We start from the raw sequence: 20,458 nt of genomic DNA on the forward strand, positions 1-20,458 counted from the left end.
TGTGTACTCCATTTTGCATGGAACAAGTGAAGTACAATTTTCTCTTTCAAAATAAAGTGAATTTATGTTTGTAAAGTTTATGCTGACTTTTTATTCCCGTATATGTTTATCCTCCGATATCTCTGACACCCTTTCTCTGGACTTGCAAAAGAAGTGAACAAAAGAAGCAGTACTAAAGCTACCAATGAGGCATTTATTAATTGCAACAGTAATAATATGCATTTTAGTCAATCTGTGTTCGTGTCACCAAATATGAGTGTAAACATCTTAATAGGTTTAGACAGTCTATTTAATTAAGAAGTGGAGTTATATATTACTGAATAAAGCCTGAACATACAATATACATCAACCTGTAAAGATTGTGGTTTTGTTTTCATCCAGATAGACTTAGGAAAGATTACTGGCAATGTCACAAAAAATTTGAAAATTGTATCCTAGGTTTGTTCTATTTATTTACTTGTAAATTATTTAAAAAGCTGTATTTCTGGTCAAAAATGTTAAATAATATACGTTAATTTTTGTTTTAATACAGGTCCATCTAGTAATTAATGTTTCAAGTAAACTGAAATTTTACACATTTTTAGTTATGTCTGCAAACACTGAAACAATTTTCATACCAGTGCAATTTGAGTCCAATGAATCCTCATAAGTATGACCTACGAACAGTCCCACCAAATACAGTTTATCCGTGACACATTGCAGGTAACCAGGGAATAAAGCACAATCACATGGCACGTGGGTGATCGAATGTTTGAAGCAGATTCTAGTGTGAACATATTTCATGCACAGTACACGCAAATAAGAACAATGTTGATTTGGTGTTTATGTCTGTGAAAGGCCAAAGTTCAGAGAAACTTGGTAAGGGTGTTGCTAAGTTACTTTAACACTGTTTTCCTAGGCACACTAGTCAACAGCAAGAACTGTTATGAATTTATCAAGTTTCTAGCAGAGACATGATATGGTTAAAAACAATTGTAGTGGATGATAAGTAGTGATTTAATTTTCTTTCTAGGTCTTATTGGCAAGTACATTGTTTCACAGTTGACGAAATACAGAAGGTGGTATGAGTTTCACTGGAAGGGAAATAACGTTTTAATTTGCTTTACAAAAAATTATTTGCTGAGGTTATTCATTTTGTAGACACAGGCCATAAAGTTGAGGTAACAATGGGAACACAAGTTAACTGGTTCCCATAACTCCAACGAAGAATAAAACTGAATGCAATCAAATTACCAAAATATAATCCCAACACAAGTTAACTGGTTCCCATAACTCGAACGAAGAATAAAACTGAATGCAATCAAATTACCAAAATATAATCCCTTTCAGGAAGTTTTGATTTTATACCTCCCACTGCCATAAATTTTAGAAGAAACTACACACAGTTAAATCAGGCAAAGGAGAGAGAACCATAAGAGCAACAATATATAAAAAAGAAAACAATAAAGAAAACAAAACAGTGCAGTACTTGGAAGAATGAAACTGATTGCAACATTAAACTCTGGGGAACGAGAACAAAATGCCTTTAGAAAATTAATGATATAAAAGAATGTGACCTAAATGTCATACAATTATTGCAAGAATCACATCTGCAATATATGTATTCTGGTCTGCTAACTCTGTTTGTTGCATCAGTTGAATCATTCTGCTAGGCTGTCAATGGGGGAGGGGTGGTAAGATTTTATAACAAATTTACTTATAACATGAATACTATATGTGAAAATATGGTTACACTTTTAGGAAAAAGTTATAAAAAAATTCATTTTCTCATCACTGACCACATTACCGTTCTTGGACTCCCTCAATTTATAATACTATTGAAAGGAACTATTGGTCTCCAACTTTTATTAAAAACATCTGTGATGTATAAATCGGTGGTTTTAAGCTGCTCCTCCAGCAACAGCAGTCATTGTATACCACCACTTGGTTCACTGTTCACTTTTATATAGTAAGCTCCTCCCCCCCCCCCTTTCTTTTAATTCCACTTTTACAAGTTTGTCTTTCCAGAAAAATGTAAATTAATGAATGTTATCTCCATCAATATAACAATCTGTCCTCATTCTATATTTACAGTTCCAGTCCAAATCATCTACAAACTCACATGTTACTCTCATAATCTTTTACGTATAAGTTTCAAAATTTTTGTTGCTCTGAAATTTACTTTCTTGTAATGTACAGGCATCAAAGCTGAGAAAAATATATAAGTATGTGAGCCAGTAATGTGTTTATGCAAAATAGATTAAGAGTTAAAAATGTAAGTAAGAACTTTTAAAGAACCTTCTCTGCATTCACAATATGCCATTACAAAGTCTGAAAAGCAGCCCAAGAGCAATTGTTTTAACAGACTGGGCTATTACATCACACATCCACTCAGATATTTTTCTAAACCTGCAAACTACTGGACTAGTGTTTATGACGAACATTTCAGATTTTTTTTTTTTTTTTTTTTTTTTTTTTTTTTTTTTTTTTTTTTTTTTTTTTTTTTTGCACACGCAAATATGGACATGTACTTAACTGAATGAATTAGTAACTGTATTTCTGCTGCTTTTTACAATATTTATGTATACTTCAGTAGTGCTTTTCTGTTCAAAGACTTTCTGCTTCACATTCTGAATGCTCAATCATCGAGACAGATAAAGCCTAAACAACCTGTCTCCTCCCACCCTGTGATTGCCAAAGCCTTCCCTGTCTATTGCTTGTGTGACATATTCATGTGAAGTACTACATTGGCACAGATACTTAACCCATAAAGGCCCAAAACTGTGCTAATGCAACATTTCATTCGTAATTATTTTTATATAAAATGAGTTGCACAGATTTCGAATTTCCTTATTAAAACATTAAGAGAACATCAGAAAAAACATGTTTAAGCATTTTAATTAGATCACTGACTGTAAAGTTGACCACTGTGAATTTTCAACTCCCACATAAATTTGTGTATTTAATTACGAAAGTTTCCATTTTCTTTCCTAATTAGTAGGGGATGATTTTCAAATGAATTTTATACAGTGAACTTCTTTCAAACTTCTGTTATCATACTACATTACTATTTATAGACATCAGTTGGAATTCAAACTATTGTTTTGCTATTTACAATAATGTTGCTTTTTCGTAACTTTGGGACTGCCGAGTGTATTTGTGAAACAAGGCTGCTTCGTTCTACCATAATATATTGGTATTCCATTGTCAACCGAACAGTTGATTACTGTTAGCCTTTGAAAGGTATTCATTCAGTTTGGTTGCAGTTTAAGTGTGTTAACAGATTGGAACAATAACTCTGATCAAAAGTTCACTACCGGTAAGTCAGTTTTATTGAAGTTTTGCATTTTATTTACTTTTGCGTACTACGAACTGAATCGTAATTTACCACAGCTCTGCTGTAAATGAATGCAGACAGTACATACAGGGATTTCTGCTTGTTTAGGAATGTCTGATTATTACACAAAACCCCTATCTACTGCGGAACTTATGGCTATATTGAATGAAGATGAAGAACTTGAGGTTGCAGACAGCATCGATTGGACGTACATTCCTCCAGATGTTGATCAGATCACATGTGAAGAAGACATTGATGAAGATTTTCTTGTTTAGGAAGAGGAAATGGTCCCTTATTTTGGGAGACATTCCTGCAAGATGTTAATCAAGGGAAAACTTGTCAGATTTGGCTTCAAACTGTGGTGTTTATGGAGTTCAAATTGCTACTTGTACAAATTAATTCATTATGGTGGGAAGATGGCAGGATGTGAAACATCTGAATTTTCTTTGGGTAAACAAGTAGTATGAATTTGCGTTCAGTTGTTGAAGACCCGTCTTGTCATTATATATATTTTGGTAATTTCTTTTCCTCTTATTCTTTATTTTGTATTTTAAAACAAAAGGGATTTTTTGCCACAGGCACTAATTGGGAGAACTGCACTGCAAAGTGCCCTTTGGAATCCACCTCAAGCATGAAGAAAAAAGGCAAGGGTGTGTTTGACTTTCTCTTCGATGATAAAGCTGAAGTCATGATGATTAACCATGATCGTTAAGCGGACTGACAATTCCACTGTGACAGTAGATACCAACAACGGCACCATCTAGCCTTTAACAAATGCAAAAAAAGGAACAGTCTGAAAGAAAAGTATTTCTCTGCTCCAACCCAGATAATAGCTCAGTACAATGAACATACGGGTTCATATGATTTACACGATAATGTTATTGCCAATTACAGCATTTGAATAAGAGGCAAGAAATGTTGGTGGCCTCTCTTCACCAACTTGATTGACAATGTAACTGTGAATTCATGGAAATTGTACAGTCTTGCAAAGGAAGAAAATATGTCACAACTTGAATTTCGATCATACTTATGCATGACCCTAATGAAATCAGATGATACTGCATCCAAGAATGAAGGAAACGGAGAAACTGCACTCACAAACATCCTTCCAAATGCTCTCTTCTGAAAGAAATATGCTATGATGATGTAGGCCACATAATAGAGGAGGAAAACAAAGGAAGGAGAAGATGTAGGGTATGTAAAAGTACAACAGTTTACTAATGCAAAAAAAAGTAATGTGCATTTCCATTCAAACTGTTTTCAAACATTTCATAAGAGAATGAAATAAGACTCATAGTCCCAAAGTTGCGTAAACGCAACATTTTGCTGTACTTTAATTAGGACCTGTATATTTCCTTTTTGTATATTTATGTCTATATTAGTGTACAATTAGATCAAATAAACATTATTTTCAAAAAAAATTATCTATTTAATGCTTGGTCCTTAATGGGTCAAGTCGTTGCAGTAACTGTCATCGCAGTGCACAGAAAGTTCAATAATATGGTAGCCAATTGTGTGTTTACATATGACCATGTACCACATGTCAATCAGCTGGAGATGAGACCATCTTTCCTCTTTTTTGTTTAATCCTTTACTTTTTATTTCCGGTCTCCTATCTTTTCTATGACTGGCCAAAATGTGTGGTGTCTGCTAATTGTTATGGAATATTTACAATTATTATATCAACTGGCTGCATGGCTATTTTTCGTAACTCTTGTGGAACAGATGTACAGAGTTCCTCATCATAACAAATGCTCTGGGCACATTTCATTGTAGTGCGGGAATCGCCAGGTTAGGGAAGAATGAGTGATCAAACGGCTGTAATAAATGACGGTTCTTTACTTACAACAAATATTGGAAACTGAGGTATAGCTACTATACAAACATTATTTAGCTACCTCTAAATACTTGAGTTACATTACAAGGTGATAATGTAACTGCATTTTAACATCCACGCATTTTCAATGCTTTACATTATACACTTACTATTCACAAGGAAACAAGAGTCTGGCACGTTTAGATCACCTACAAGAGTACAAGAAAAAATATCGGTCCTTTAAATTAAAACGAAATTGCTGATAAATTTTGCCATTTTGTTAATATTGTATTTCTCAATCCTGTATATCATGCCCTTGATACACATTTGTAGAAGGTAAATGATGATTACATTTATTACAAGGTTTAAAAATCCTCATTCTTTAACAGACTACATACACAATATCTTCACATTTTCATATTACAAAAAATCTTTCTTTTATAAAACAACATCTGTACATAATGCCACAAATCAATGGCATACAAATCAGGATCTCTCTTTAATTATTTTTTGCACATAAATATATGAAATCATTCTCTATTACTGTTACATAAACTTTAACATCTTAAATTACAGCCAATCTACAATAAGAGAACAGGGAAGTGATGCTGTTATAGGAACACCAGTACATAACAACAAATAACAAAATTGAACATAGTTAAAAATGTGAATAACTGTAGAATAAATTTTTCAAACCAATTCAAAAACTTCCATAATTTGTACATTAAATTATGTACTGAATCTCCATATTTAATGGATTTCACACAAGAGAGAATAATTTTTTATCTGAATAAAAATGAAATGAATCATGGATACAATACACTGACTGCAAAGCCAATACAACAAATATATATCACATTTACTATTAAACTGCTGCTTTCTGATATTCTGTGACTGTTTCCACAATTTTTATTTGTATTTAACACCTTCAGCTGACAAATTAACAAAACATCAAAACCACATCTTCAATTTCCATTGCACTCGCCCAGCTTATAGGAAGATATGCATGTCCTCCTATTCCAACCATTTTATTTACAGTACCAGATGGAATAAAAAGGATGTGCTTAAATAATTTATCAGAAGATCCTGAATTGCCTATTTAACAGAAGAGAGATTATTCTTATATCACAAGTTAATCTTAATGACCATGCATATATAATTTAGCATTTTGTCACTGTAGGCTTTTCTCATGAATCAGTATCTTAGAGAATGCATATTTCTTTTCAACTAACAGTATGTAATAACACTGTGAAGCTGTGTTGTGACCCTGTTGTAGAGCTTCTAAGAATGTCAGACAATGACAAGACATACAAGAGGGAGCTGTTCCTCACTCAATTCTCAGTCATACAGGCATCCTGTAGTGTCGAACAAACAGTTTCGTGTCACATTTTTAAATACATAATACACCACATATAAAAAATAACAATACTAATAACAGAAATCACTTATTAGGAAAAATCAGTTTCAGGAAATGGCACATAATATCTCCATGGCATAAAACTTTAAGGAGACTTCTATAAAACACAATATGGCTTTTAAAAAAATGTAATATCTAAAATACTAGTTATGAGCAATCTTAAGTGAAATTTTTGGTAAACAGCAAATGCTCTAGACAAGAAAAAGCATTTACAGTTGACCAGTCACTTGTTCCTGGTATCGGCACATAAATGAATCAAGCAAGGAGTGCTGAAGGTATTCTGATCAGGCAGGGGTCGTTACTTAGATGTGAAAAATATATGATTTACACAGTTCTGTAAATATGCCCAATGTAATACTACAAATACGTCATGCAAACTAAATGTTAAACTTCCACATGTCAAATCTATCTCGATGAAACAAGTTTACATTCTGTAGGTATATATTACTGACAAAATCAAAGTATGGCCTACCACAGTTCTGGTTCTGGGAACAAATGCCCATATTTTTCCACTGCCAGTGTTAAGATTTTTTTCCTTCCTGTACAGTGTAGCAAAATAGACTAGATTTATCTAAGATTCACACTTTGGTATAGCATTCACAAATTTAGAAGCACTGATGTATTTCAGAACTGGTGTAATAAATGGACTGTAAAACCACCCAACACTTAGTGGCAGTATATACTTACACCATAATCATCAGTTTATTACGGGAACAGATGGAAAATGTATCATATATTTGAAGTGGGAACTGGAGCGCTTGTGAACGAGTATAAGCTTGAACCCCTGCCTCTCAAAGTCAAAACCACAGAAGGGGAGGGGGGAGGAGAGAGAGATCAAATGGGTAACCACAGAGATTTCACTGCTGATCTGACTCATAATGTGAAACCATTTGTTACATAATTTCAATGCAGACTCATATATTCGTGTAGTATTTATCAAGTGTGGATTGAACGTGCTGCAGAAATGAGTAGCTACTGTACTGTATACTAGATATTCGACCTCTTTGTGAAAAGTTATTGACAAACTAGCTGTTTAAAGTACTAGTATGATTCAGATCTAGGTTAACTATTCTGAAATTGTGCTAATGCATTCTTCCTGTAAACCTGTCAGGGGAACAAAACAGTATCTTTTACTGATAAAACTGACAGTGAGAAACAATTTTCACCACACAGAAAAATACACAGAAGGGCAGAGGAGACAACGGGTAAAAATATCTACGGCACGGTCATTAGACATTCACAGGAAATGCACCTGCAGTTTAAAAATAAGCATATCTGGCACAAAGGAACATATTCTTCAATTAAAAAAATTGTGACAGTGTTTTGGCCAAAACAAAACTAATACACAAACATCCGAAATACATTTTCAAATGCAGTTTTGTAATGCATAATCTTCTTTCCACGTAGTCCTGAGTATTTCACTTCTGTCCAGAATTAAATCATCCACATAGAGCCTGAAAACCACCGACACATTAAACGCGCACAGAACCGGTCCCTGGGCCCCGCACAGTCGATCTGACCACTCACGAGGGGTCAGAGGTCGGCCACCGCTACGTGACACTGATGACGGGCCTTGACGCAGACGAAGAGTCCTGCCCAGTTCCGCCACCTTCGCTCTTGATGCACTGACCTGTCAGCTGATTCACACTCAGCGGATTATTAACGTCCCGAGGATTGGTCCCGACAGGATTCCGGTGCGGCTGAGGACCCGGCGGCGGGTGGTGCTGGTGCGGCGGATGGTGGTGGTGGTGGAGTGACGGGGGTGGCAGTGGGAGGGGCACACTGTTCGTGACCGGAGGTTTGCACTCATAGGCGGAGGACCCCGACGGATCGTGGGGGGTGAGGGGGCTCTGGAGGCTGACACAGGGGCTGGCCAGGCTCACCGAGGGGCTCGCCAGGCTCGTGCCGGGGCTGGGCAGGATCATCGACGGCGATGTCAGGCTGGAGAGCCCACTCAGGCCGCCGGGGCTCGACAGTGAGTGGGGCAAGCTCTCTCCGTCACCGTCTGCATCGTCATCGGGTGGGGTGTGCGCTTCGCCCGCACTCCCGCAGCTACCGAGATTATCCTCCGACTGATTGCCGTCTGCACTCTCACCAGATTCCATGTAGCGGATGCATTTTTTCTTGCGCCTGTAATGTCAAATTTTGATTGTAATTTATGAAAAAGGATAAAAACGCAATTTTAAAATATGTATTCCACTTAAGGGCTAGTAACAGACTGTGCAAGTAAGACACTATAAGAGTCAAATGAGATGCACAAACAGTTTCGTCAAAAGCATTTGGATAACTTATTTACTTTTATCAATAATTGAGAGTTATAGTTTGCTGCAGTTCCTGCTTGCATATCTACCTCTACTTGAAACAGTGTCTGGACCTGCACATAAATTGTATATCACAACATGCTACTTCATTAAATATGTAAACCACATTTGTCTGTTATACATGCATTCATTCTTTTGAAGATACTAACACTCAGCTACACACATGCTTTATGTAAACAGTATAACACACACTTTTCACAGTTTTCAGATAAAATGTGATATCAGGAAAAAAAAACTCCTGGAATACTCTAATAGTTAAATACTACAAAAACAAAATTTTGTTAAAAATTTATCAGAAAATGTAAAACAAAGTAAAACACAGAAAGCAAACAATAAAATGTATGCTGGAAGCCAATTAAGTAAACAACCATGCCATCCATAGAAACTTAAATGGAACAGTTACAGCAATTTGGAAATGTGCAGTGACATGCATGATTCAGTTCTTATGAATCAGAGTTGACAATTAGCCATCTGACAGGATACTGATATAGCCGTATGTACGTTAAAGAAAGAAGACCTGAAATTGTGAGCACTATATATGGGCAAGTTCTGGGATGGAGTCTGAAAAATATGGAAACTAAAAAGTTGATACAGAAAAAGATAAATAGGAAAAGTGCCAAACAAATACCAAATTAAATACCGTATTGATAGGAGGGGAAGGAGGGTGGAGGTGTGGTTGCCCCATCACTGCTGATGAAGCACATTTATATATGATTGCAGATTATGTCATCTTTCTAAATTATAAAATGCTTTCAAATCAATAAAATAAAAGAAGACAAATGTTGTGTGTATATATCTATTGTTGCCGACAACAGTGCAATTTGTCATAATAATATTAAAGATACAGACATGTAAAACCACATAAAAATTTAAAGTTAATATCAGAAATGGTTAAATAATGGCTTCTTATGCACATTCAAGAATTAATAACAAAATTAAAAAAACTATAATTATCTACAGTAACACAAACAAGTAATGATTAAAAAAAGCACAACACAGCACACTGCAACATGCCTCGTAGGAAAAAAAGCACGGAAGATGGTAAATGACTCACAGATGGCCTCGGGCTCATGATCGACTAGAGATTAACATATGTGGGTTCTTGCGGGGAGGCAGCATTGCTAGTGGTAGTGTTACCATGATGGATAATGCTAGCATGGACCCCCAGCCCTGCAGGGGGGCCGGGGGGGTGCCCTGGGGGGTTCCCATGGCTCGGCCCATCCGGACTGCAGCCAGCAGCACAAGATAGAAACACCAGTCAGCATTAAAGGGGCACTCATCACAATAGTCTTAACAGGCTTACAGAATTAGGAAATAGTAAAAAAAAGTAAATGCATAAACATTAAAAGAAACTTTACAATATTCTGTTCTATTCACGAGCTTACAAAAACCATGGAGCACGACAAAACCTTTAGTGTGTCAGCCAGTGAAGCTCTGTGTTATTACACGAGTCTCCTCCATGAGTTTTGTAAATCCAATTACAATGCCTCTTAATTATCTGAGACAAAAGTCAGAAAGTTAAAGGGCAATACATACTTCAGAAAATGTGTCGACAAAGATGCTGATATAATGCACATACTACAGCATAATTTCATTACTAGGTTAAGATATATTTAAGTCACATTTCCTGCAGCTGGAAATGAATCTGTAATGATACAAAAACAGTAGCAGAGAAAGTATATGACATTTAACAGAAACATAACTGAAAAAAGAAAAATTTTAAACAGACAACTGAGAGGTGACATTGTAAACCATGCCCCTTTAATGTTTAACTGTGGTCTATCTCAAACCAGGAAATGTTTTTAATAAGGCTCTCACTGTATTTCAAATTTTGATACATTAAAATAAAATTGCTAGAAAAAACAAAAACAAAGAAAAACTTCTCTTTTTTTCTTTGTGGGAAGACACATTTTCTGAATTTTTTAAGGAAGAAAAGGATCCCTGGATGTGACCAGAAAAACTACTCATAATCTACTAGGTGAAGTTGAGCATTCTTTTGCTTGTGCCCTAGTGACTTTATAACTAACTGAACCAAGAAGACTTGCTGGACATTAAGTCTAATACACAACCACAAAATTTGGAAACTGTATGCTCCGAAAATATATATATTCCCACTTGGTTGAAAGGAAGCAGCAAACACAGTTTAACCCATTACAGAAGATTTAACCTAAATCTATCTACCAGTGAATAAATAAATCAGCATTAATCCGTCCCCCTCCAATTACTGAACTGCTATTTCATTTCAGACAATCTACGTTCTTTTCATTTTCAACATCTATACTCTGTGAAGTGTTACTACTGACTAGGACTAACAGAACAATTATGATTTATTTTTGGAACAAATAAATATTTTATGAAGCATAAAAACTAATTATTATATCTGAAGTAGCACACACGTAAACAAGGATGAATTCAAAAATAACGTGTCTTCTCACAGACGTGACTATCTTTTCATACTGATTGAGAATGTGAGACCCTTCACAGTAAGAACCCCCCTTCTGGCACACAATTTTTCTCTCACAATCAACATCTTGCATTCTTTAATTACTCCCGCAGTTAAAAGAACGCAACATGTTGTCTATACTCTGAACTGTGATCACATGCAAATAAAATAAAAACAAGCACTAAAGTAAAGTTAACAAAATGTAAAGGAAGGAAAAAAAACACAGTAAACAGAATAAAATAAAATAAAAAAATATATAGCTATACAGAACTTAAAATGCAGTTGACCTTATTTACAAATTTTACAGAAGCAATTGATGAAAACCAAGTTTGTTCTCATCAATCTGTATGTACAATATGCTACTTTCATTCAAATTCTGGGCTTCCTCTGAAAATTTTCATGTGGCACAGATGTTAATGTTCAGCCCTTTGAGACCTACAGCCATGGTATTATATCCGTCTCTTGACAAAATAAGAAAGCCGTTTAAAATATACTGTAGTCTGTAATAAAACTGCATTTAGTAAAATGCAATTGATCCTACAATCCAACAAACGGTAACAACAGAAAACCATTAAAAATCAACTGCCTCAATACAGCCACTGAAAAAAAAATAGTTGGACTGATCATTCTATTTCAAAGCTTCCATTTCTAAACAGAGTTTCAAACTGCAAAGTCTAAAAAAACTCTACTTAAAATAAATTTGCATTTAATATTTACAATCATCTTTGAAAATCACTATTGCAAAAACACAGTGCTTGAATTTTTCTAACTGTTACCACAGTACATAGAAGCTTAAAAATCAATGTATCAAATAGCGTGAGCGAATAAATTAGCATATTTCCACACATATCGCAAGACATTTTCTAGTATCTCCTTAAAACAAATTCTGCAATGAATCTTATTTTTAAGTATTCATTTGCTCCTTGCCCTGTACATACGTCTTCGTCTGTACCATTAACTAATAGTAATCTGCACTTGTTGGCCTTTGCTATTTAATCTTTGTGATGTGTTGTTAGTATGTGTGTGTGTGTGTGTGTGTGTGTGTGTGTGTGTGTGTGTGTGTGTGTGTGTCAGCAGCTAATAAACAAACAGAACAAAGCATGTCACATTCTTAATGTTTTATAGGAAGACTGTGTACTTGTTTCTCAATAACATATGTTTCAAATTTTACATACAATTACAAATATTGAGAAAAATGTTGTGTCTTCCTTATGTAATGACTGGAAGAGGTCAAGAAGACAACCTATATACATTCAGCGTGTAACAGCAATATTTTCTACCACAGGTAGTTACTGAATTACTACTGTCTCATTTTTCAACACTTCTATTTACAATAGTGTGTATGCTGTAACTATTTCACAAGTAATAGAACTGTTCCAATGCAATTTTCACCAAATTCATAAACGGATAAAGACGTTAAGCAGATCATTGACACAATCTATAGAGACTCCATTTGAATAACATAAATCATGTAAAACTGTACACACTGTGTGTTAATGCCAAGTGATTGCAAGCATTCTGTTACATTTTTGTGAAACTATTACTATATTTTGGTTCACTGAGTGGTATTACACAGATAAGAAAACTGAGAATACAAATTTACAAGACACACAGAAAAAATTTATGTACAACACAATTAACTGCAGTCTGTTTCATCGCACAATATAGGTTATAAACACTTAGTTGTTTCAAAAGTTTGTTTTGTTTCATTTTGTTTTAGGCTACAAAAAACAACTGGGGTCATACGCACCCAAGTTAAAACTATAGAACACAAACACAGAGGCGAGGGAAATGAGTGTATGTCAATCCCAATGGACAGAATGACAGCTAAAAAAGGCACATGGAACATGGGCTAAAAAACACCATACAAAAATGGAGGTCCAAAACTAAAAATTAAATGGTCTTCGCCATATTGCTTTGGCAGATAGTAAAATGCGGTCGACAGCCCGTGCATCATTCGCTAAAACGGTTGATAAAGCAGATGGCAACCCCAGCTGGAATGTAAATTGGTAAAAAAAAAAAAGGCATTCCAGCAGGAAGTGGCGGACAGTTAAAATTTAGGCGCAATGCATACAAAGTGGTGGGGCAGCATTACTGAGCAAACGATGATGGCTAAAAAGGCAGTGCCCAATACGCAGCCGAGTTAAAATAGCTCCTCCCGAGAGGGCTGAGAGGAGGTCGTCCAAGGTGCCGGGAGAGGCTTAATAAGCCGAAGCCTATTCCCATGAAGGGAGGCCCATTGGCAATGCCAAAGGGACACCACCTCCTGACAGACAGCAATGCAGAGATCATCGGAGGGAATAGAGGTACTCATGGGCTGAGGTACAAGGACTGCAGCCTTGGCAGCAGCGACAGCAGCCTCGTTTCCTGGCAGACCGGCATGACCAGGGACCCACAGAAACATGACATTGGCTACACCACGAGTGAGCAAGTGACAGTTATCCTGGACCCGCTGCACTAAGGGATGAGCAGTGTACAGTGCACAGAGACTTTGGAGGGTGCAGAGTTTGTCTGAGCAAAGGACCCAATTGGGAAGGCTGTGTCCCCGGATGTACTCCATGGCCTGACACAATGCGAAAAGCTCGGCTGTAAATACTGAGGAGTGTGCCGGAAGCCAATATCGAAAGACACAGGTGCCAATGACGAAGGCACACACACTCAGTCCGAGAGCCATCGGTGTATACAAAGGTACTATCGCTAAGTTCCATGCGAAGGTCGTGAAACTGAATACGATAGACCGAGGCTGGAGTAGTGTCCTTAGCAAGTGAATGAAGGCCTAAATTAACATCGGTCGCTTCACGAAGCCAAGGTGGTGAAGGGTTCACACCCACTGGGAAAGTTGCAGGTAGCATGAAGTTAAGCCGCCGTAGCAAGTGGTGAAAGCAGACTCCAGAAGGTAACTGAGAAGAGGGACGAGCCCCATACTGACGATCTAAGGAATCATCAAAGAAGGAGGCATAGAAGGGGTGGCCACGCATGTCACACAAACAGCATGCATACCTGCTGAGGAGAAAGTCACAGCGATAGTATAGTGGTAGTTCAGCAGCTTCGGCGTGCAGACTCTCAACTGGGCTGGTGTAAAAGGCGCCCATGGCCAAACGGATGCCATGATGATGGATAGTGTTGAGACGGCGTAAAAGAGATGGGCATGCAGATACATGAACAAAGCACTCATAGTCAAGTTTCAAATGGACAAGGGGCCAGTACAAATGAAGGAGGCTTGGTTCGGTCAGCACCCCAAGGAGTACCATTGGGGATTGAGAACACACAGGACATTGAAGGACTGCATACAGCGGGCTGCCAGATAAGAGACACGGGATGACCAAGAGTATTTCCTATCGAGCATGAGCCCCAGGAATTTCGTAGTGTCAACGAACAGAAGGGCAACAGGCCCAAGATGTAGAGATGGTGGGAGAAACCACTTGCACCGCCAGAAATTCATACAGGTGGTTTTGTCAGTGGAAAAGCGAAAGCCATTGGCAATGCTCCAGGAGTGAAGTTGACCAAGATAGCGCTGAAGACGCCACTCAGTGAGACAGGTTCGTGGAGAATTGCAATAGATGGCAAAATCATTGACAAAACAGGAGCCAGGGACACCCGGCGGAAGACATGCCATTATAGGGTTAATGGCGATAGCAAAGAGGATGACCCTCGGGACGGAACCCTGAGGCACACTATTTTCCTGAATAAAGGTGGCCAACAAGGCAGAACCCACACGCACCTTGAAAACTCGGTCTTGTACAAATGCCCGAAGAAAACAGGGCAGGCGCCAACAGAAGCCCCACGTGTAAGGAATACAGAGTGTACCAGTTCTCCAGCACGTGTCGTAGGCCTGCTCAAAATCGAAAAACACAGCCACAGTCTCGAATTTCCACAAAAAACCATTCATGACATGGGTAGACAAAGTAACGAGATGGTCAACTGTAGAACGCCACGCTTGAAATCCACACTGTGCATTCATAAGTAAATGGTGAAACTCGAGCCACCACACCAGCTGGGCATGACTCATACGTTCTATCACCTTGCAAATGCAGCTGGTGACAGAGATGAGGCAGTAGCTAGAAGGAAGGTTTTTGTCCTTACCGGACTTAGGTACATGTATGACAGTGGCTTCACGCCAGTGTCCAGGAAATGTGCCCTCAGCCCAGATGCAAATGTATGTGTTAAGCAGTAAGTGCTTGCCCACAAGACAGAGGTGCTGCAACATCTGAATATGGATAGCATCTGGCCCTGGGGCAGAGGACCGGGCTGAACTGAGAGCATGATCTAGCTCCCTCATAGTGAAGGCGGCATTGTAGCACTCAAAATTCGGAGAAGAGAAGGGTATCAACCGAGCCGCCTCCACTTGTTTCCAATGGATGAAGGCAGGGTCATCATGGGAAGAGCTCGAAACTTCTGCAAAACGGTGGCCCAAGGCGTTGGCGATAGCAGCAGGATCCACGATGACATCAGCACCTACTGTCAGGCTGGAAATGGGGGAATGGATCTTGGTTCCAGAGAGTCATCAGAGGTTAGCCCACACGACAGTGGAAGGTGCGGAACTTTTGAAAGAACTAGTGAACGAAATCCAACTAGCTCTTTTGCTATCCCGAAGAACTCAACAACACTTTGCACGCATCTGTTTATAACGAATGCCGTTTTCCAGCATAGGGTGATGGTTTAAAATGCGGAAAGCACGTCTCCATGTGCGAATTGCGTCGTGGCATGCCTCAGTCCACCAAGGGACTGGGACACGATGTGGTAAACAGGAAGTGCGAGGAATGGAACATTCTGCAGCAATAAGGATAATGTTGGTGAGGTAGTCCACCTGGTCATCACAACTGAGGAAATCTTGTTCTGCGAAGGTCGCCAGAGAGGAGTATAGCTGCCGATCAGCTTTAGGAAACTGCCATTTGGGAGTGCATGTGGATGGGGTAGGAATCAGCAGATGCAGAGCACACGGTAAGTGGTCGCTCGAGTAGGTGTCAGAAAGAACAGACCACTCAAGACAATGGGCAAGCTGGGCAGTGCAAAAGGATAGGTCCAAATGGGAATAGCTGTGCGAGGAGTCAGAAAGGAAAGTGGGTGCTCCAGTGTTAAGGCAGAAGAGGATGAGCTGGTTAAGAAGGTCAGCCAAGAGGGCACCTCTCCGGCAGGTCCTGGGAGAATCCCAAAGGGCATGATGCACATTAAAGCCACCGAGTAGCAAAAATGGGACAGGTAGCTGCCCAATAAGCTGAAGGAAGTCTTTATTTCAAAAGTGAGGCTTATGAGTGTTTTAACACACATTCTACAGTGCAGATCAATGCCCTAGTTGCACTATAATCGGTTATGATCAGCACAGTCAATATGTCACTTCCCTGAGGAGGACTACACATTGGGGAGACAGAATATTTTGCACTAGCAAATCCAATGTGTGAGAGTCAAGAAAAAAATTAGCTGGTTTTACGTCTGTGCACTGCAACATTAAGAAGCAGAAACAAGCAATAGAAATCTCCAAAGTCAAATAATAATGACTAGTTCCTCCAGTGCAATCATTTGTGCACAAGCTGTGTTGTAAACTAATGTAAATAATTAATATGATACATCACACAATTCTTTCCACATTATTCTCAAGAAAATAACACAACTCTACACAGCACCCTACATGATATGCCAAACCAATAGTCCTTCAACATAAAAAAAGTCACTGCAGACAAATTATTTTTTCCATTGTAACATTCATTTACATGTAACTGATAATATGTCAGCAACCTTCTACAACAGTTGGATAAATAAAGACCTAGGCACTCGGGAGCCTTAGGCTTATTCCCACAATACAATCTCACGAATGTGTATCGCAGGAGATAAAAGTAATGCTGCATACACCATAGTATGCTTAGTTTTAACATGCAGTATTGCACAACATTCTGGAACAGATATGGACACGAATTTTCATTTTTGAATGCCTAGTAAGTCCAAAGAGAGAGTTACAGCATGTACAAATGAGACAAAACATTGATGAAAGCATACAATGCTGCCTTGTGTGTTCAGCAACCGGACTGGCCCTGTTCACACAAACTACTTATTCAGGTGGTACTACATAATAGATACACTACCAAACAGTGCTCTGTAACACAATATAACTCTTCAAGTACAGACTGAATGTGATGCGGCAAACTTCAGTATGCAAGTGAAGGTTTGAATACAGTGGGATCACTAAGCATTACAATTTAAAAAATGCAACAAGTGTATACGGAGTTTGAGACAACTGAACCCAAAAACAAGTAACAGAAAACATACAATACAATAAATAAAAGTAGGTATTCCAGGAAGATGTACCACACATTACGAAATAAGGATAGCATGAAAAGTATCTCACACTGATGATGATGAAACTTCCATAGCATTATTTCTAGCAAAAGATTACAAGACACCACATAAAAGTTGGCCTTTCGAGAATGTGAAATAGGTAGCCAGAAGAGTCCTCTCGGTTTTTGAAATGGCATACTGACTTGATTTCATATGCCAAAAGCTGCTGGACATAAAAATAATCTTATAAAGGTCAGTAGGTCAAAATAATCCACATGGAATCCAAGCTTACTCCATGAATACATAAAAATTGAGCCAAACAAGTTCAGAGAATAATGATCATCCTCTGTGTACCAATATACTGCTCAATACCTCAACTATTCAGGTACTAGTAGTAGTTTATCATCACACAGATATTGAAAACATTAGTTATTATGGATTAAGTGATATGCTTGTAAGAGGGATCAAAATGACCAGGTGATTGTTATAGGCAGCAAAATCTAATCCAAAGAAATGTTGGTCATCAAAAAATCACTGTGGTTTTATTTCAGTCTTAATGCCTGCACCAATTAATAATGAAGGTTACTTCAGTATTTAAGAAACTCTTGTATTGTATTCCTGTTTTAGGTTCAAAATTTAACTTCTCTACATATGGAAATGTCTCTGAATAAGGTCCCAGACAATGATTTGTAATGTTCAGGGTTCTTGACCTGACAACTTTTTTATGAGAAATGGAGTATCACTAAACGTCAGCTCCAAAAAGTGGAAATACAGTGAAAGTTTCGTCTCCAATGTGCAAAACACAGGTAAGAAATTGTTAAAATGTTCTGCCAATCACAATTCCAGCAACTTGTTCATCACAGATAACAGTGTACACATATATATGCGACCAATGGAATTTTCTCAATATTCTGAGATTACCAAGTAACAAAAATTTACAACTGCAGATCTCATTAACGAACAGCTACCACAAACTACAGTCCAAGACAACCCCACTGTCGAGTCTGCCTAGATCAAACAGGATTAAAAAAATAATGATCAACATACAAGAGCAATTAGTTCTGCTATGTGTTACAAATACAACAACCAAATTTTCTTGAAACTGGAATTAGTAAAAAGAGGTAAGTCAACAAGTAGGCATAAATAAGAAAGTAGAAACAATAAAAAGAGTAAAATACACACACACGCACACAAATAGGATACAAACATACACTTGCATAAATTCACACATTCTAGTTGTTTAAGAAAACTGTTTTTACCTGCAAGGTTTACACCACTGATTCTGCTGATCCAGACCATATCGGGCACGGCATTTTTTCATGCTGTTACCTACAAAAAACATTACACATTATCAGATTACTGATACATTAAAGAAAGAAAAAACAAAAACAAATTGACCATGCACAATTATTAGAAGCGTGCAGCATAACATGCAGAAGCCAAAATTCAAGTTGAAAATAAATTAAAATTTCTAGTGCCACTTGCAATTCAAAAACATGCAGCATTTAACTGGCAGAATATCATCAGGAGCAATTTATAACAAAGCATTCAAAAAATAAAAACAAAGCAATGTGCGCAGAAAGGATTATGGGATAAAGAAAAAAATGTTTGGAATTACAGGATTAGTAAAAGGGAAAGTACATGTGCCAATAAAACATTACACTGAGATATTTTTGAAAAGCAGAATAGGTTCCTGCAAAAATGAACATCCTACACATAAGTGGCCATCGATCCACGAAAAAATTAAATGCCTTCTCAAAAAAAGAATATGATAAAACCTGAAACTTATTCAGAGCCCCCAATAACTTACAGAAAAAAATATAGAAATCTACATGCAACAAACTTCAAAAATGAAAACTCCATTCCACTTGCACTTAGCTTGATGCTACATAAGTAATTGTATCTAGCAATTTTTTTGCTTCTACTGATGAGATACGGTGAAAGGACAGGATACAGGATATTTCCCTCAAAATCCTATATCCTATCTCTTTCCCCAGTTTCCTGCACCAGCAATCAATTTCAATTGCTAGACTCTATTGCAATTCAAATGCAGCATTCACGTTAAAGTCAAATGGAACTCTGAGGTGGGTTTCCGCAAGTACCTCCGTCATTTGTCTCTTGTTTGCGTTTCCTCTTCTTGCCACGGGAAGAGTTAGCACGAGACGACCAATCGGGGTAGAGCTGCATGTGCAACTGCCGCTCTCGGCGGGCCAGTTCATAATACTTGGCTTGTTCCTCCCTCCCTAACGCGTGCCACTAAGGGAGAAGCAAAACAAGCAATTACAAACACAAAACAACCTAGCACTGAAACGGCTTCCTTCTCTCTTTTAATTTTGTGGGATTCCTAACTTCCATTTCAACGCTGTATTAGACGAACAGCCCAGCATATAAATTTCCAATATGAGTATTTTCCTGAGACACAAGGCAATCACTTCCAGAACTGAGTGTTAGACATCACTGTTTCTTTCTATTTTAACCTATTCTGCTCTGCAAAAATAATTCAGTAGTAATTACACTTTCCTATGTCATGGGCAGGGAACTATTTACAGGGCCAGAATGTCTATCCTGTTAAGAGGAGGCTCAGGGCACGGGCACGCGCACACTACCCTGTTGTACTGCTGCTCTAGCACTACTGGAAAGGGTACCTCCTGGGTCAGCGGAGCGTTCTTTCTTTCTCTTCTTCTTCTTTGCGCCGTATCCGTAATTATCCCTGGCACTCCAGCCGGGATAAAGCTGCATGTGAAGCTGGCGTTCCTGCCGCGCCTTCTCATAGTATTTTGCTTGCTCTTCGCGTGATAATGAGTGCCACTACAACCAACAGGCCACAAATAACCATCAGCCTATGTCTAACTGCTTTGTAGTAACTATCTGTGCC

At 38.0% G+C, this 20,458-nt stretch overlaps 1 protein-coding gene across 1 annotated transcript in view; it reads right to left on the reverse strand.

The window, feature by feature from the left end:
• Window positions 1–5,462: 5,462 nt before the first annotated feature.
• Window positions 5,463–20,458, reverse strand: part of LOC124775331 — a 159,050-nt gene continuing 144,054 nt past the window's right edge. Inside the window, exons 10-12 of the mRNA XM_047250163.1 lie at window positions 20,229–20,391; window positions 18,843–18,912; window positions 5,463–8,679 (exon numbers count right to left, since the gene is read on the reverse strand). Of these exons, the coding sequence (XP_047106119.1) occupies window positions 8,100–8,679; window positions 18,843–18,912; window positions 20,229–20,391 (813 nt within the window). The 3' untranslated portion in view covers window positions 5,463–8,099. The remainder of the gene's footprint in view (window positions 8,680–18,842; window positions 18,913–20,228; window positions 20,392–20,458) is intronic.

The sequence above is a fragment of the Schistocerca piceifrons genome, chromosome 2 (assembly GCF_021461385.2).
Source record: "Schistocerca piceifrons isolate TAMUIC-IGC-003096 chromosome 2, iqSchPice1.1, whole genome shotgun sequence".
NCBI classification, from domain to species: Eukaryota; Metazoa; Arthropoda; class Insecta; order Orthoptera; family Acrididae; genus Schistocerca; species Schistocerca piceifrons.